The sequence below is a fragment of the Morone saxatilis genome, unplaced genomic scaffold (genome assembly GCF_004916995.1).
Source record: "Morone saxatilis isolate NCDOM2014 unplaced genomic scaffold, NCSU_SB_2.0 Contig14, whole genome shotgun sequence".
In the NCBI taxonomy this organism is placed as follows: Eukaryota; Metazoa; Chordata; class Actinopteri; family Moronidae; genus Morone; species Morone saxatilis.
The window spans coordinates 7,370,065-7,388,909 of NW_023339696.1; the positions used below are offsets into that span (position 1 = coordinate 7,370,065).

General features: G+C 38.2%; 2 protein-coding genes across 3 annotated transcripts in view; one reads left to right on the forward strand and one right to left on the reverse strand.

Moving 5' to 3' along the window:
• Positions 1-620: 620 nt before the first annotated feature.
• On the forward strand, positions 621-14,690 carry baiap2l2a (BAR/IMD domain containing adaptor protein 2 like 2a). The gene is made up of 14 exons (XM_035655226.1): positions 621-822; positions 1,199-1,274; positions 2,690-2,776; positions 5,040-5,101; positions 5,214-5,285; positions 5,468-5,548; positions 5,655-5,786; positions 7,065-7,175; positions 8,275-8,344; positions 9,151-9,361; positions 10,091-10,156; positions 11,361-11,544; positions 13,102-13,142; positions 13,596-14,690. Exons 1-14 carry the CDS (start codon positions 769-771, stop codon positions 13,672-13,674), a joined length of 1,326 nt encoding a protein of 441 aa, XP_035511119.1. The 5' UTR covers positions 621-768; the 3' UTR covers positions 13,675-14,690.
• A 1,055-nt stretch (positions 14,691-15,745) lies between these two features.
• pvalb6 (parvalbumin 6) overlaps positions 15,746-18,845 on the reverse strand; it is an 11,899-nt gene continuing 8,799 nt past the window's right edge. The window contains exons 3-6 of one of the 2 annotated variants that reach the window (XR_004796486.1): positions 17,672-17,804; positions 17,436-17,545; positions 16,267-16,507; positions 15,746-15,972 (exon numbers count right to left, since the gene is read on the reverse strand). Coding sequence is in view for 1 of the 2 variants with exons in the window: in XM_035655227.1 (XP_035511120.1) it covers positions 16,482-16,507; positions 17,436-17,545; positions 17,672-17,804 (269 nt within the window). In the remaining variant the exon portion in view is untranslated. Of the gene's footprint in view, positions 16,508-17,435; positions 17,546-17,671; positions 17,805-18,845 lie in introns of both variants that reach the window. The other variant, XM_035655227.1, reaches the window with a different exon arrangement.

The window sequence follows — 18,845 nt, forward strand, 5'->3', positions numbered from 1 at the left end:
TTATTCTTCATGCATTGACGCTGTGCATCCAAAGCCTAAAGAGACAAAGTCTAATCTGTCAGTCACATCTTGTACTAAGTGACATGTTACTTATGACATAACATATATGTCATGATAAACATGAACAATGTAGTTTATTTTGTGTCCATCCTGCTGCTGTGAATGAAGTTTTGTATATAAATCTATATTTAAATATTTGCTATTATATTGTTATTTTATTATTATTATTCTAAATCATTACAATATTTTTATTGTTATTATTTTTATATTATATATTGTCTTATTTCTTGTTTCAGGTCTATCTTTGTAAATAAGATCTCATCTCAATGTGACTTCCTATTTATATATATATACATATATATATATATATGATTTTGTACATTGCAGAGTTACAAACAGGCCTCTGTTTGCAGTCTTGAAAAACATACCATGTGGCAAATACACATCACACACACACACTCTCTCTCTCTCTTCTCTCTCTCTCTCTCTCACACACACACACACACACACACACACATACACAGTCAGGGTTTATAGCACATGTCAGTGTGTTTTATGGTTGAGCCATGTTTAATTATTTACTCCAGTCTTTCTGAGGCCACAGTGGTGTCGATTACAAACACACTGAACTGCCTCCTCTCCTCAACTCCACGTCCAGTTCAATACGATTAACTCTCATTTCTCACAGAGACTTTGTTACATTTGCTGGATGATTTAAGCCCTACAGACCCTCTCGAGGTTTTCAGTTGCACTACTCTGGATATAAACATGTCGGGGATGAATTGTGATAAGTTGCATCGCTCCACCTTGGGGATTTACTCGGTAAGTAACACTTTATGTGTGGGCTACTGGCCCAACAAACAACAAACTTACATGTGAGACATATGGGTGCAAAAAATAACCACATGCTTGTAAGAGTGGGCTGTCCTGTGTTGTGATTTCTTTTCATTTCTACCAAGCAAACATGATGTGAATTCACAGTTTGAAATTCAGGGAGTATTTCCTCCGCTTGATAACACCAGAGATTTGAGTCTCTGGCTGTCTGTGTTTCGGTGTTGGGAGGGAGAGTTTGTGCTCATAAATACAGATTGAATTAAAGATGGATTGTATTGATTCTCCTTTAACTTTCTCTGACTTTCAAAATTCAACAGAAACTGTGGTGTATATGTGTGTCTGTGTGTTTGTGTTTCCCAAACAGAGCTTGATGGATGAGTTCAACCCAAGCCTACAGAAACTGGTTTCACTGGGTAACAGCTACATACACGCTTTCCAGGGTAAGACAGAAAGAAAGAAAAGCAATCGGCTAATGAGAATTTCTCAGTTTTAGGCCATTTGTGTGGGAAATACACACACCTATAAGTGCTATAAACTAGAGAAAAACTATAATGGCAGCACACAGAATATGGGTGCTGCCAGGTGTCTATTCACTGCACCTTATTCCAAAGTCCATATGCTTTGGGAATATCCCGGTGATGATATAGCCTTGGTTATGGGCTTGTAACCAAGGCCTGCAGAGGTTGTTATGAGTACATTGTCAACAGACAAACATGGCCCCACAGCTATATTTGATTTCCATATACAGAGGAAGGGATTTAGGATATTGAATCTAGGCTTGGCCTAAGGGTATTGGATTTTTTTATATGCTCTATATCGGAATGTGTTTCCTTTAAGTCCTGTGAAGAAGAGAATAGGTCATTTTACAGCCAGGATTAAACTTTTAATTTGAATTCTAACATACAGTAATTGTGTCTATATTTTAGGTCTTAATTATCCACATAATAATTACCTCTAATCCCTGTGCAGTGCATTCAATGTGAAAGACCTTTAAAATGCTGGAATGCAAATGCAATTCAGTCACAGAAGCAGTTTCACACGGTGATGCTTTTGCACATTATATGACATTATAGGTGTTTGTTTAATATATGAGAGAGCAGTAATGCAACGTCATCACCAACTGATCCATAGTAGCACCACTGCACCAAAACCCCTGCAGGCAATAAAAGGCAGGTTATGATGTCTCTTGTTGCCACCTGCACAGAGGCTATAAGTTCCCTCCTTGTGTTCAGGGTAGAGTCATAACTCCATAACAAGTTAATGAGCTCAAGCCAAGACCAAGAAGTAATGTCTGTTTAGATTCTACTAATGCAGCTTCTGCTAAAGAAAACTGAAAAAGGTAGTGGATGCCATTCAGTCTCCTTATCCATTGTTATTACTATCACATACAGTAGGTGTTTAATATTGAAATCCATTAGTATGACAGCCTCAGGGCAAGTGTGTTTGATTGCTTAGCACTGGCTGCAGCCCCATCAGTCCAAAAACAAGGCAGTTTTTCCCACCCACTGAATATCCAGGACAGTGTAATAGCCGATAGAAATAAAGCAATATCAATAGCAGATGATCAAAGTGCACAGAAGTATCAATGACAGTGAACAGACACTTTATGGTTATTGCTTATGAAGAAAAATTATTCACTGTGATTTTATGCTGTTATTTAGGTAAACATTTTAAAATTATTGCAGAGAGGTGTTTCTGTGTATGGTAATTTAAATCATTGAATAATTGTATTTCCATCTCCGTGTTTTATAATGAATTGCTCTGTTTACCTGCTTTTACAGTTCTACACCAGGGAAAGGAGTTGTACAAAATCATTTTGCATTTCAAGTGTCTGTTGTGTTTGTGTGTGTTTCAGCTCTTGCTGTAACAAGTGAGGCCTACTTCAGTGCACTTTCAAAGATTGGAGAAAGGGCTCTTCATACCATGTCCTCACACTCCCTAGGTATGTGGGAACAGACATTGACTCACAGCTTTGCTTGTGCAATCTCTAATTACTGAGTCGGAACACAAATAAGCTATTTCTGTATCTACAGTCCAGGATGTGAGCATTCTGTCTTTGTTTATGGCCATTTATGAAACTAATAAAACAATGTTCTTCCGTATCATAAAGACCAAAGTTTACCCACTTTATTTTATTCCTTTTACAATTCCTAAGAACCGGTGCATGTGCAACATGTTGGTGTGTGTGAGTAGCATACCCTTTGATGTGTAGTGAGTAAGACATACTGTGAGAAGCTATTGAATGAATGTATTTTACACTATCTATAACAGTCAGTGCCTATAAAGACTAAAATACTTTTACCTGCAGCTCTGACTGAGCTAGTATTTGTATTGGGCGGTCAAGTCAAGATCATGACATAACTGTCATCTGTAGATTTCTACTTAAGACAACAGGTTATGTTTAAAGTTAGACTGCAACACAGTGTATGTTTGAGTCTGTTTTCAAGCCAAGAGTTTTGGCAGTAGGTATCAGATGCCTGCAGACATCATGAATAATAGACGATGACAGGCAGCGGGCTGTGCTCTGCTCACTTAACCCAGCCACTCTAAAGAGGAGTCGTGTTAGGTTTAGTGGCTGGAGCTGAAAATATTGTCCAAACTGGATCATGTATGTGTATTCTTACTGTACAGTTTCCTTAGAGAGGAACTGAACCCCGACATGCATTTCTAGCACTGTGACAAGCTAAACAGGTTCAACATTTCCAGAATACAATGATATGGCATGGTAAAACCTGATATTAAACTTCTTTGGAAATGGTTTTACCAGCTGTTCAGGTCCCTCTTCTGTCTTAGCATATTAGCATATTACTTTATATTGTTAGGCATCTGTTTTTTTGAAAAATAATTACTCTAACCATCTGGATGAAAAGATATTCAGTCCGCTACATGATAAAAAAGTTTCTTGTGAGTCTTGAGTTCAGTCCGAAGCTAAGCTCAACACAGACATACTTCCACAACGCAAAGTCTGTACAGCTGGTAGCCTGCATAAACACAAATGGTTCAGTCTTCAAGTTAATGGTGAAAAGCAAAAATTCGACTTATTTTCTGTCTGAACACACCTGAGAAGAAGCTGTAACTCCTGTGTTTCTGTTGTGTATCTTTCAGCTAAAGGTTTGGCAGAAAACCCTCAGAATATCACAAAAAAATTTTACTCTCAGCTGAGGTGGAAAAGTTGGTGTATCAATAAAAGAAACTATGTCAAGTGCAATGAAAAGAGACATAGTGAATTAATCATTTTGTGTGTGAAGCAAAACTTAAAAATCTACTAAAACATCTGCACCACTGGAGAGACAAAAAATGGCGATGAGGAGACTGTAACCTTCCTCAAATTAATACATGAAACAAACAGAAATGCCATGTTTTGGTCGTGCTTCTATATTTTTTCCCACCATTTAAGATTTGACTGTTGCTCATTTAATTACGTCCCTCTGCTTCTGCAATAGATACTACTGCTTATCTCAATGAACCAACTCCCAATATTATATATAACAGTAGTGGATGAAAGGCAAATCGCCAGTAGGAGGCAAAAGTAGCCTCTGCACTTTGATTAAACAAGTAGAAGTAAAACGAATTGTCCTCAAAGTATAAAAGTAGAAAGTGCCCTCTTGGTTTATCTGCGGAACATTTCTACCAGCTGTTTCTTTGCAAAGCTAATGGAAGCTTCAAATAGGGTCTTTTTCATCTTGTTACATTGTTACATCTTTTATGTTGTTTTCGTTGTTTTCTTCATGTTAGATCTATCAGGTGTGATATACAACGGTCTTATACAACAGACACCCAAGTGAAACAGTCCAGCTTCCAAAATCTGTGTCCACAAAAGTTTTTCTGACCACCGTTAGACACAAAAACAAACACTCAAAAAAAAAAAAACATTTAACATGATGATAGTTAGACTGCATAGTTGCTCTTTGGAGCACAGATTTGAATGTTTTTCACCGGGAAATCACAAATGTATGTCTGTATGTTAGCTGGTGTGTGTGTAAGTTTGCTTAAGAGATTAATGTTGAGATCACTGATTAATGACACTGGAATAAATGCTCAGAAATACAGTAGTATCCAAGGTGGTAACAGATACTGCCCCTATCCAGAAGATTACAGACATGGATCTTTGACAGATTTTATTTTTATATTATATGTTATGATATAATATGATTGTTTTCTTGTAATATATTTATAATGTAACATGTAATCCTGTTGTTTTTAAGGAGACGTCTTGATTCAGATCTCTAAGAACCAAAGAATGCTGACGTCAGAGCTGGAGGGAGTAGTAAGTCACATCAACACTGCACCAATCTGTTCATCACAACTTCTGAGTACCATCAAGCTGTTATGTGCTGTTTCCTTATGTATTTAATAAGGTTTTGTGTGTCTCCTTCCAGTTCCGCTGGTTCAGTGTGGAGGTTCTTCAGGAGATGGACAATAACATTAGACTGGACAGAGATTACATATCAGTGAGTGAGGGCCAAATCAGGGGCACAGCGAGGTCAAAAAGGGGCTCATGACTAGCTGTTACCGCATAATTATTTCCAGGAATAAAAAGTAAAATGAATAACTGCGGGCTATCATGGGAAGCCATTACAATGAATAGGATTTCCAATGGATTGTTTTACAGAATGAATTCTCTGTCACACAGGGCAGTAGGAAGCACTATGAGATGGAAGTCCACAGCCAGGCAGAAGCTGTGGAGAGACAGCTGAGGAGAGGAGCCAACCAGGTGTGTATGTGTGTGTGTGTGTGTGTGTGTGTGTGTAGCTTAAATTCAGCATCATCGTATATAAATGAGTCATTACATATGTACTGTCAAATATGTGTATTCTCAGGATTGTAATGAGTATGTGCAGTTTCTGAGGAAGAGCCATGGCGAGGCTCTGAAGGAGGAGGAGAGACGACACCGTTTCCTGGCTGAGAAACACTGTGGCCTGATACAAGCCATCGCCCACCTTATGAATAAGGTATACAGCTTATCCCAAATAGCATTTATGTATTTAGTGTTTTATGATTAGTTTTTGCATGGCTTGACTACAGGTGCCAAATGGGTCGGGTTTTATATTACAACTCATTGAAATGCATGTCAGACAGACAATAACAAGAAGGCACTCTAAAAGAGAATTCACAATAATGAATGATTATTTGAGACTTTGTCAGTGCCCGTAGAGAAATTCCCCTCCTTTATAACGAGCAGCCTCAGAGCTACATAGACAGATTCAGTTTCTTCAGCAGGTCTGATGCCTCACTAACAAGTTATCTCTTCGAACTTTGGACTCCCTGCTCACTTTTTATCACAACACTCTCCTGACCCAAGTGACAGGGCGTGACAGTAAACCCAACCCTATAGCTGTCACAAGGCCCTTTGAGACTGCACCAGTGGTTCAGGACTGACTTGACACATTTGCTGAGCTTTCTGTACTCGTAGGCTAAATAGAAGCAGCCCAAGGGCCAAGTTTTCCCTTCACTTTACATGATTTTTGATAAGTCTACTGGAGATAACAATGTAAATGCAAAGATCATTCGAATAAATATGACCTCAAAACAGCTTATACTGCCACCAGGTGAAGAAAAGCATGCAAACCGCGGTGTCTTGTTGTGCATCAGGCTGTTTGAACCACACATGGTGCTAAAATTCTCAACCTAAAACATTTACCAGATTAACACTTCACTTAAATTCATGCCCATTTTGTAAAGATGAAAATATATTGGTTCAAAAAGTCAAGAAAAGTTAAAGTTATAAGAAAAAAGTCAAATTTATGAGATAAAAAGTCAGAATTAATGAAATAGTCAAAAGTATGAGATAGTAGGTCATTTTTTTGGTTTGTTTACTTTTTAAATTTTTTTTTATGTTTTTTATGTCAAAGCATTTTTAATGGCAGAAATAAGCTTGCATAAATACACTTTAATTCTCTGAGGTTTAATTCCGCAGCTTTAACCTGTGTGACCAGAACAGATTTGTCTCTCACAGACTGAAACGGATGGAAGTCTAATATGGCATGCTGGTGACATTTTTCACAACAACAATAGTACTCACAGTTAAAGGATGCAGGCCACTGTTTATGTGGATGAGTGTTGTCTCATAGTGCAGCACTGAACATACACTTATGTATATGATGCATTGTTTTTGCCAAATGAGCACTAACATAAGCTTCTGCAACATAACCCTTCCTAATTAATGGGGTTCTTTACTGTATGTGTGTGTGTGTGTATCTGTGTGTCTGTGTTTGTGTGTGGTGTGGCAGACAGTAGGTTCTCTGCAGAAGAGAGCTGATGCCTGGACATATGAAGTGAATGCCACCAGAGGACCCGCGACAAAACGCGAGGACAAACAACCCGCTTCTGTGGATTACTCTGTGAGTTCAGGGGAGAGTTTACAAAAGCCAGTTGTGTTTACTGAATTATTCAAGCTAGATTGCATATGAATCTCTCAAAAGTCCAAGAATATGCTGCTGGTGTGAGATATGATCTTGTTTTATGAAAAAGAACTGAAGGGGAAGCTGTTTAAGATGGGTTTGGGCAATGGCTTGTGAAATGGATTGCATAATTAGAGTCAGTCAAAACTTTTAACATTTAGTTTTAAAGTGTGCTAAAGTGATAAGAAAACACACTGTGTTGGAACTGGGTGTTAGCTGCACCAAGAAATGGATAATACTTATTCACAGACAGTGTGTTGTAGAGAAACCAGTGAATTATTGCAATCATATTTTTGTTACCAGGGTGCCCTCTGCTGGCTGGAGCCTGATTTAATTTAAAACCATCAGAATTAATCACACCTCATGAGGCATAATAAAATGTCTGAGGAGCATTAAACCTTTTGCTGAAATAAAATCGATTACATATTTTCTGCCATGAAAGAAATTAATATCTGATTGTGATAAAGTACTTTACTGTTGAAACACTATAATCAAAATCTGGATGTTATACATCATCTGGATGAACGCACTAGTCTTTGAGTGTAAATTCAAAATGACGCTTCAGAACAGTTCACAAACTGAACCCATATGGTTTTTTGCATGAAGGCTACAATTACGATTCAAGTTAACAACAAAGACGGGCCTGAGAGAAACCCTGTCAGCTTCAGTCCGTTCCTCATTTGAAGGTGACGTGCCAATGAACCCCCACAGATCTCACATCCTACTGCAATAACAATCAGAGAATTAACATGAATTCTACGTTTGTTTTGGTTATCCTTGCTTACAACAGAGTGAAGCCTGTGAGCCACATTAGACAAATATTTGAGTTGTGCTCATAGTCACACGTAGTACATTACTCACTGTAACATACAGGAGATCCAACACATGTGAGGATGTGACGGGCTGCTGCTTTTGTTTCTCATCCGGATTCATCCTGGTGTTTACAAGTTATATTAATGTTACAACTGCACAGACTGGCAGCCCGGTTGTTCACACTGTACCTGTGCGTGTAATGAGTTGTGTATTCATGGTGAAACAGATGGGGATGAAGGAGGAGGAGATCAAAAAGACCAGAGAGGAGCTGACCCTCGGCAAAATACCATCAAGGGGTGAGCGGTTACTGTAATATGAACAGGGCTTCATTCCAAAACTCTAAATTTACTTTGAGTAAAGATATAATTTTACCGGCACCATGCTTGAACACAGACAGTAAATCTAAAATGTCAACAGCTAACAATGATATCATAAAATGATTTTGATTTGACTTTGGTGCCACATATTTCATGTTATATTTAGAACAAAAGCATGGCTGTAATATTCATTGATGTCTGTAAATCATTTGCAGGCCATAATGCCTCCGCCTGTATATCAGAGCTCATTTTGCCTTCATTCCACCACCCGCTTTATCATTCTTTAAGCCTTTTATCTCTGTTTCTCTCTCTCTATCTCTCTCTCTTTCTCTCTCTCTCGACCATCTTTCTCTCCATCCTCATCATTTTTCACATCATGCATTTTCAAACCTTCTCATTTGTACTTTCCTCTTCCTGTCTAATTATTTGGCTTGCTTATCTATAAAAATACATACAGTGACAACAGAAAAAAAATTATCTTGAAATACTAAATAGCACATCCACTTATGTTCCACTTTCGCCCTTCTGAAACGCAAAACAAGGCTTCTTGTTGCCCACTATAGAAATAAACAATGCCACCCTTGTTGGTATAATTCAATAAATTGAATCCCCTGCTATCTAAGCAAAAACATTATGCATAGTAAGATACTTAGTAGTCTGCCATAATTAATAAAATAAATAAATTGTTGCCATTTATATATTTTAATTAATCATTTCACCAGACATCCTTCTTTGCCAATTAAGAGCTTTATCAGTTAACTCGTGTAACAAACTCTTCTCTCCAGCCCCGTCTCCCCAGGGAAGCATTTACAGCTCTCGAGCAGAGTCAGTGGGAGGGGGTGGTGGTGGTGGGAGATCCATGAGGGCATTGGTGGCCCATCAGCCTGGTGGCTCCAACCCCACCCTGCTGCCCTTCTCCAGAGGAGAGATGATCACTGTGATGAACCAACAGCCCAGGAACGGCTGGCTGTACGGACATGCTGACAGCACTTCACGGTGAGTGATGTTCCCCTGTGAGTGTTTGTGTTAACGTGGAGGCATCTGTCTGTCTTGCTTAACCATGTGCACCCATTGTAAATATGTCTGTTGCTGAAGTTAAAGATATGGTAGCCTTCTTTTTTTTCTGCTGCTGTACTCTCTGTTGCACAACACCATTCAGAAGGCCAATATATTCAGCTAGTTACATTAACATTTTTACACTTTATAGACACAGGTTCCTTTTCCTAAAAGATAATCAGCTATGAGAGAAATTATATATTTTACACTGTAAAAGTAACATGTTAAAGAGTAAATAAAGCAAAAGAAAACATTAACTGAACCAGGATTAGAGTCTACAGCTATGTTAGCGGCTCTGTGAGGCTGTACTAGACAGAGTGGTGCTTTGAGCTAAATGCATCAGTGCACAAAACAATGTTTACCATAAAGTTTTCTATGTTTGCATAATGTTAGCATGCTAACATTGGCAGTAAACACGAAGTACAACTGAGGCTGATGGGAATGGACATTTCAATTTTGATCTGATAATGGAGCTAGAGGAAAAGTCAGAGGATCACCAAAGTCTGTGATTCATCCTCTAGGGACCATGAATGAATCCATCCAATAGTTGTTTAAGCTGTTAAAAAGTGCATTTGTCTTCACTAATTTATTTAAATGTTTTTGCACCTCTAACATTTTTAATGGCGTTAATCATGTGTCATCTTAACTTTTTGACTCTTTTGTTTTCAGTCAGGGATGGTTTCCAGCCTCCTATGTGGAAGCAGTGGATGATCCCCCGAAGACAACCAGCTCTCGGTAAAAATAAAATAAAATGTTTTTAACAAGTACGACTGTTAAATAGCATTATGCTATGCTAAGAGCAGACTGGTAAAGGAATGTATTGTCATATCTTTCTGACTCTTACTATGTCAGATAATATGGTGAAAAACAAGGTTTCTAAGCATTAACACCAGAGTTCACCATAAATATGACACTGCAGCCAACAGCAGCTCAGTTTAGCTTAGAAACTGAAAACAGGGGGAAGCAGCTAGCCTGGCTCTGTCTAAAGGTAACAAATTGTGCCCATCTAAAGCTCATTAATTGATACAGGATACCTCTGGGTTTGAAGTTTAAAAATACGTTCTGGTTTTACAGAGGTAATGTGCTGCACTATGTTTTGGCTGGACACAGCAGTAGTAGTAGAATTACTAAAGCATGTAAGCATATTTGCTGTTGAAATATTACTTTAATAACTTCAGTTAGACACAATACTGAGAAGCTTTTCAATATTTGAAGAGTAGGATTCATTGTATATTGACTGTGACTGGTTACTTTGCTGTAGAAAACCATGTAATCATGCATTTCTGATGTAAAAACAGAACAGCTGCTCGCATATTACTCTTCCTAATGAATTTACTTACTGAAAATGATCTTGTTTTATGAAGTGGAAAAATAGTTTTGAATTTGGTGGTCTCACTGTTTGCAGGTGTCTCATATTTGTACATCACCTCCCACAGTCCAAATAATTATTTACTTGCAGCCATTAAGAATAGATGTAGAGATTTTAAACAAAAGACTAAATCTTCTGCATTCACCCCTGAAGCACACAATACATTTTGCAGCTCTACCAGGACGTCCTTATTGTTTTATTCAAAATAGGGTCAGCATGAAACTCATGCCTGGAATAATAACTTGAACTATTTAGGATATTTGGGTGACCCATAGCTGTGAGGAAAACCAGTAGGAGGTTTGAAACTAAAACTTTGCTCAGTCACTGTGAACACATGCTACAGCCTTTGTATATCAAATACACTGAACATATGTATTTAATGTGAAACTTGACAAGGAAAAAAACATGCTTTAACTCATATTTGTTTGTATTTTCTATATATTTTATATTTCACATTTAATTTATTTAGCTGATGCTTTTTTTCCAAAGCGACTTACAATAATAAATTAATAATTCAACCAGACTTTGCTACTTCGACACATAAAGAAAGTTAATTTGTTGTCATTTCAGTAGCTCTACTCTCCGAAGCAGCAGCAGCATGAGCAACCTGCTCGACCAACCAGGGAGCAGCAGCCAGAGTGGAGCCCCGCCCCCTCCGCCTCCACCTCCACCTCCATCTTATAATAGACAGTCTGATATGCGACCAATCACACCAACTCCTGACAGAAGGGATGAGTTTAATTCTGAAAACAAGGTCAGTCAGTCTGTCTGATTCATCAATCAGTGTAGCTTATGTCAATCAATCCTCTCTCGCTCTCCCTCCCTCTCAAAAGATTATCAATCTTTTCTTCTAAAAAAGGTTTACAAATGGACTCTTCTTCTCTGCAGTCTCTTTTAAAAGCATTGTGGGGACCTCTTTCTAAAAGGCACCTTTTATAAAGCCTTTATAAGCTGTAACTAAGGGAATTATCAATAGTTAATTAATCATTTATTTTTGCTTTTCAGATCAGTTATAATCCATTAATAAAAAACTTTTGGGTTACCAGGCTGGGGAAAATCTTATTGGTCGGTGCTCCTCCAGTGTTTCTGTCTTTATAAGAAAGCAGTCTGTAGTGCAGTGTAGTGCTAATAAGCTGTGAATAAATGACAGATTCGTAGAAAAGAGTGACTTTTACCACCCAAAAGGAAATGCTGGTTTGTGGTTTGGTTGAACAAAACAAAACAAAACACCCAAAGATGTAGAAATGATATGAAACAGCTCGGTATGCTTTGATGGTATGGTGGTATTTTCCAGTCTGTTCAGCAGGGGCACTGCGGCAAGGTGCTGTTCTCCATGGCCCCACACCCCTCTTTCTGGTGGATGCAGGGAGGAAGCTCCAGCTGCTGATGGTGTATGGGCGAGGAGGTTGTGTGCATGCGTGTGTGCGTGTGCTCTTGTTTTGGCATGCGGTAACTCGAGAATATTAAGATTAAGACCTATTTGAAGTCCTCATGACTGAATAGATCTGGTACATAATCTTTAGGGTGCTGCAAGGTGTGATAGTGCTGTCAGTTTTCTCTCTGATGCTCTTCAAGCACACAGTAGCATTTCTGTTCCTGCACGCAGAGAGATTTTGACAGACTTAAGGTAATAGATTACCTTCCTAAACTGGGATATTTTACAACGATTGATTTTAAAGCAAATGATCACAATTTTGCAAATGGCTGGTATATGTAAGGAACAGTAAGTGAGTACAGAAGCAATGGCAGATCCTTCCCCCGAAGCCTTCTCCACACCGCAGCCCTCATCTCGCTCCCACCATTCCCATCCGTCAGACACTGCTCACGCATTTCATATTCAATAAACAATTCATTCGCATCTCAGTTGATGGAGTGGTCCTTGCTTGTGAATTGTTTTCTAAAGTCTTGAACATATTCATAATGTTAATGTAAAATTTGTGCTGCTTTCAGTGACACTGCACTACGCAACATGTTCTCAAGTCAACAATGCAAATGACAAACATTTATTATTTATCATGAATGTGTTTGGGTTTTTTTCAGTGTGACATTGATGCATTTTCCGTGATGTGTCTGCATGGTCTCTTGTCCATCGCTATTGTAAAAATGTGATTTAGCAGTTTGTGTGAACTGAACACACTCTCAAATGTGTGTGTGGGGCTGCCTGAAACAACACATCAGCAAGCAGCTTGTGGGAGGACCCGCTGAAACCAGAAGGGGTCAAGGGCTGGAGCTTCCATTAGTGCATGTGTCTACATTTTGTGGTTGAAATTGGCCTTCTCTCACCCATACCTTTCTCAAATTTTTTCTACAGAGATCAAAACCACATGGATCACGACCAGAACTCTTCCCAAGGTAAGATTAATCTAACTGCGGCTCTGCTTTGAAAGCGCAGACAGGTTGTGAAATTCTTAAATGGAGGCCACTCCAGAGACTAATGATATTTTTTGAAGTATATCATGAACCCATTAAATCAGAGAACAACAGATGAGGGCAGTGATCTAAATGACACAGAATCGCTTTCCTTCCATTAGAGTTTCAAGTGCAGTTTAGTGTTGAAACCATTTCAGTTACGGCCGTTTGGGAACCATGACTATTACTCTCACTCTCACTTCAGGTGAGCAGTTTGCTAGATGATGCTTGTACTGTTTGAAAACGCAGTGTTCATTTGTCTTGTTATAACCTTTGGTGTTGGACTATAAGATGTTATTTAGGGCCACAGCATTTTCTAATATTGGTTTTCTCCACTCTCTTTTTCTCTTCTTCTAACATTTATTCTCCACCCTCCTTTACGCTTTTATTTTAAAGGGGTACCAACCCATTTGCCACAGTTAAGCTGAAGCCCACGACCACAGACGACAGATCGACCCCACGTTTTAATCGTTGATGACATCTTGACCCTTAAAACATATGCTTACGTTGAGCTTGACAGGTTCTTTTTGACCTTGGAAAGAGAAATGTATATGGTTGAAAGTGAATACGTGGACCTTGAGTGGAGGTTGTTTTGTCAACTGGTGTTTTCATACCTCTGAAAATACTCCATAGCCATAGTGTCCTTCTGCACCCAGCACTGGAGAAAGAGGACAAAACTTTTCATAAATATTGCAGAATTCTTTGGTTTGCACAAGGACTGTAGATATCTATTTTTGTAGGTCTGAACCAACAACCAACATCTATTCATGTTTTTTGTAGCCTCTTTTATAATTGGCTCTGGTTTTGTGAGAATTAATCACTGTAATACAAATCTGTTTATGTAGCATAAACTAATACGTGCATTGATCTTACCTTGGCTTAAATCATCATTCCTTTCCTGAAATGTTTAGTTTATTACTGAAGTTCATGTGAATGACTTAGATATAGGAAATAAATGATTACTGTCTATGATGTGTATATAGTGTTGAACTGATGCTATAAATCAATCCTGAAGACATGTTGGTGTGTAACAAAATTGACTTTTTATGTAATTGTACCAGTTTACGTAACTTTCTGCATCTTTTGTAGCTCAGGACTGGATGCATGATGCCATATACTGTATGTACATTTTATGTTTTTGGTTTTAATTGCCATTGTTGTCATTTTCTCTACGTGGTCTACTGAATTATGTCCACTGATAAATATTAATTGCATTACTAATTTACTTTGGCTTGTTGAAAATGTAACCTCTGACAGATAATGTAATATCTTATAAAGAATAGGATAAAATGTCTGAGCCAGAAATGCAATGAAAAATGCAGCGCATTCATGGATTATGTAATACCATTTTTATAGCATCATATAATTACTTTAACCAGTGTGTTTCACTTTAGTAGCAGGTGGCATTTATTTCTGCTGGTATAAGGCTAATATGGATCAATAATGCAACTAACAAGAATAAAAATTTAAAGTTATTACATAATAAAAATACTGGTATTACATCATCAGTCCCAGACAGCTTCACTTAAAATCTTTAGTATTTGTCTATATCATTTATTATTTACTACTGAATTAGCAACAAAAAATAGTTAAAAGTATAGTTAAGAATAGTTAAGTAAAGTTCAGAAGAAGAGCAGACAAAAACAAAAAAATACAGAAATCTCTCATGAAATAGCCAAAACATTTCTAACTTTGGCAGAAAATAACATTATTCATTATTATTATAGAAGCTGGGGTCTTTAAAAGTATGTCACACATGTACTATTTTGACACTTTGCTTCAGTGTTTATGCGTAGCACTTTATCACATGTTAAAGAAGATGCCACTTCCCGTAAACTGTCCACTGACCATTTGTCGTTCTTGTGAATGACACTGATCTTAACAGTGTGCTGGGACCAGTAGTGAGCATGTTTGAGCGACACTGAACTGAAAAGCCCTGTTCCTCGCATTTTAAGTGATAGCCTCTAAGCTTCACATCTGTGTTTATTTGCTCAGGCAGTAAAATGGCCTACTAAAGAAGATCAGGATTCCCGCGTTGCCTGTTTGGGTCCTCCGCTGGGGATACTTAACCCAAATTGAACCTCAGTGTGAATCCAATTCTGCTAATGGCTTGACAGCATGGTTCTGTTAAACTAGCACGGCGCTTCTGAGTAAAGACTCTTTAGCAAGTGGAATACTGTGGCCTCCGCTTCCTTTTTCTCTTTCAGAGAAGTTGCATTTATAATGCGGAATAGAAGAAACGCTGGCAGAAAGATGCTCCTCTGAGTTTGTTTTTATGCAGTTTCTTCCTCTCCTGTCACTGCTTAGGGGATGCTAATGAATAGTAACAAATGACACTGAGGGCTAATTTTGACCTTCTTACTTTTTAGTACATCCCTTTATGCATTATTAGGTTGCAGTCAAGATATGCTTCACTCGTTCAGCTTGATTAGAGTAAAAGTGACAGCGAAATAGAGAAAGGAAGGAAAGAAGGCGTGGATTGAGAGTGCAAAATCAGATAGAAAAATCATATCAAAGGAAGGAATTAACAGAAGAGACTTAGTGAGTCAGCTTTCTCGAGGTTTCGTTTTTCTTTTTCTTTTTATTTGATTCATTCACAGCTTGACCTGTTTCTTCTTTTGGTATGTTTTACAACAGCTCATTACCAGAGGAGAAAGGGATGGATGGATAGATAGATGGATGGATGGTGGTGATGGTGGTGATGGTGTAGGAGGGACAGAGAGGAGCGAATGCAGGAAGGGAACAGTGCCAGAAGTGAAAGAGAAGAGAAAAACTGAAAAAAAAAAACACGGAGAAAGAAAGAGGGAAAGTGAGAGAAAGTGTTAGCTAAGAAAACGAAGAGATAATTAAGAGGTTAAAGTCAGAAATACAGGAGGAAATGAGGGTCTTTCTCTTATAATCTCTGTTTACTGTAAATATCTACTTTATGCGTTAAAATGTGAGGTTTATTTCTGCAGGCATGTTTTTTTATCTATACATAAACAGAAACAAGAACAGTTTGTATAAAAAGGATAAAATAAATAGGATGAATATAGCAGGGGGGTGGGGGTGGCACACCACAGCTTACTTCCCATAGTGCAGCATTGCACTTAGTGAAGTCAGCGGTGAGGGAGAAAGTGAGGAAGAGGAGTGTGTGTAGTAGGAATCCGCTGCAGTCTGGTGGGCTGGGAGTCAGGGTGGGGTGATGATGTGTAGGTGTTGGGAAGGAAGGGGGGCAAGCGGGTGTCAGGATGTAGCGGTGGTAAGGAGGTGATCTTGGAGTGCTAGTCAGTCACACTAGGTTTATTCTTTCACCAGACCGGCAAACTCTGCAGAAGAGGAAGAAAAACAAGTTGTTGTAAAGAACCATCACAGTAAAAATGTGTTCTGCTTTCAGTTAAATAAATTGTGTCAATCTATCTAAAAAGTTATAATATATGTAGGAAAACAAAGTAATATTTACACAGTAGTGTGCACAATTTGTGGTTAGGGACTATACAAAAAAGATTAGGCTGAAACCTGCAAAAAGTGGGAGGTGACATAGTTTTTAATTTTACTGAAAAACATTTTTGAGAGTGGAAGGGATGGTTTTATTTTTCCGTGCCCCAGACTTATATTCAATTTTCCCTTCTTTTGTGATGTTTACTTTTAACCAGAACATATTACATACATTACATACAAATTGCAGTAAACAAGATGCACCACTTGGTATCATTTTTACCACAATTTTGGCAATTGCTTATTCAACTCCTAATTTTAGATTTGGGCTACGTCAAATATAAGGTTCATCACTTGTCTCAACCCCAATAATTTTTGTACAGTCGCTTAATGGGTCCAAGCAAGCAAACCACCAATATGGTTTTTAAGATCAACTGTCTTGCTCTTGTATACATCTGAGAAACTTTACACATTAAGGTTGCTTAAAATTCTACATGCTTTGTGGTTCCGTTAATTTAAACAGATGAGGACAATGTAAGTGATGCCAATTACCTGCACCGAGGTATGTGGGACAAGGACAAATTTAGATTCTGCTTCTTTGGCTTAGAAGTTCAACAGAAAACAACTGCAGTGTAAGATCTCATAGCTATAATAAAACTGACTTTACATACTAATAGCCAACACTCACTAATAAAAGATCAGAAAATAAAATGAATCTGCCTGTGTTTGTGTGTTTGTGACTTTATTTCTACATTTGTGTTTCTTGGTGTCTCTTTGTGTGACCATGTGAAACTCCCACTAATGGAATTTGATGTTTACCATCGACTCCAATCTTGCCGTCTCCATCCTTGTCAGCTGCTTTTAAAAATGCTTTGGTTTCTTTGTCTGTCAGGTCCCTGCCATCTTTGGCAAAACCCTTCAGGACGTATCTAGCCAGGGACAGAAAAGCAGAACGGATCTGTGTCAGGACACTAATGTTTCATGTGCAGCAAGGTCATTTGTTGCATCTTTTGGGTTCATATGTGTGTTATTTATTTATGTGTGTATGCGCTCACTTGAGCTCCTCTTCCTCTATGAAGCCACTGTTGTCGGCGTCCAGCACCGTGAAGACCTTCTTCACATCGTCAGCAGACTTGGCCTTCAGACCCACCATCTCGAAAAACTTCTTATGGTCAAAGGAGTCAGCAACTGCACACACACACACACACACACACACACACAAGGAGACACACAGGCACTACTAAAAGGGTATGTTTATGTCAGAATTAGAAACAAAGTTTCTGTTGGACGTCAAAGATAGTGGGTATGTCACACACAGTTAAGTGTGCATACTCATAAACTCATACTGATGAAACTACTTTAAGTTACTTTAGGTTGCTTGTGCTGCTGATCTGGGTGATGACGCCTTAAGGCAAGATAATTAAAAGTAATAAGGCAGTCTCTAACAGTGTGGCAGTTATAGATTGAGAACATGTGTTTGCCAGAGGACCCATCAGTTCTGGGTCATGGAGCTCTGTCTGTCTCCTGTCTGTCTACACTACACATGCAAACATTAACTATAGGTTTGCACATATATAAAAGGAACTCAAAAAAGTATTAGTGTCAGTTTTTACTTGACAAAGTATTTTAGACTACGTCTAGACGGTGAGCTTTGATCAGCATGAAGCTCTTGAATCAGCAGTACAAAAAAGTAACAACTGTGTCAGAAAATATTTGGTTATTTGATAAAATATCAAAAGAACAAGCCTGTGTGAGTTCAAGGAAGAAGGTAACTGTGACTCCCAATGTGCTTTTCAGCAAGAAACATCCGATCACAGAGCTTTAAATGTTATTAGCTTCTTTTAATTTAAAAACAGTGAGTGGAATGTAAAGATTATGGTGCTGAGAAAACTGAAAATATAATATACATTTTAAATTAATCCTTTATTCTGGGTAAACTGTGGATGAATTTAGCATCTATGGCTCTGGACTTAGTTAGGGTTAGGGTTAACTGTAACCCTACTGTCAACAGTGACAGAAAAGATTTCTGAATTCACTCTGATTCATTCCTCTGACTATCTTCTTCTCCATAGCAACAGCAGCTGACACTCATGAGTATTTTTGTATTTTGAAGCATGAAATATCTGAAACAAAGTTTAAATAATGAAAACTGGTGGCCAACACATAACCCTACCCATAAGTACTGGTCTTAAACCAGTCTAAAACCAGTAGCGCTTGTATTCAACACCA

What these genes read in the sequence shown, in the direction of transcription:
- baiap2l2a (XM_035655226.1), top strand. Translation starts at nt 769, where the DNA reads ATGTCGGGGATGAATTGTGATAAGTTGCATCGCTCCACCTTGGGGATT. An exon ending in CGGCAAAATACCATCAAGGG is followed by an intron (nt 8,345 to 9,150) that starts GTGAGCGGTTAC and finishes TCTTCTCTCCAG; the next exon opens with CCCCGTCTCCCCAGGGAAGC. An exon ending in CATGCTGACAGCACTTCACG is followed by an intron (nt 9,362 to 10,090) that starts GTGAGTGATGTT and finishes TTTTGTTTTCAG; the next exon opens with TCAGGGATGGTTTCCAGCCT.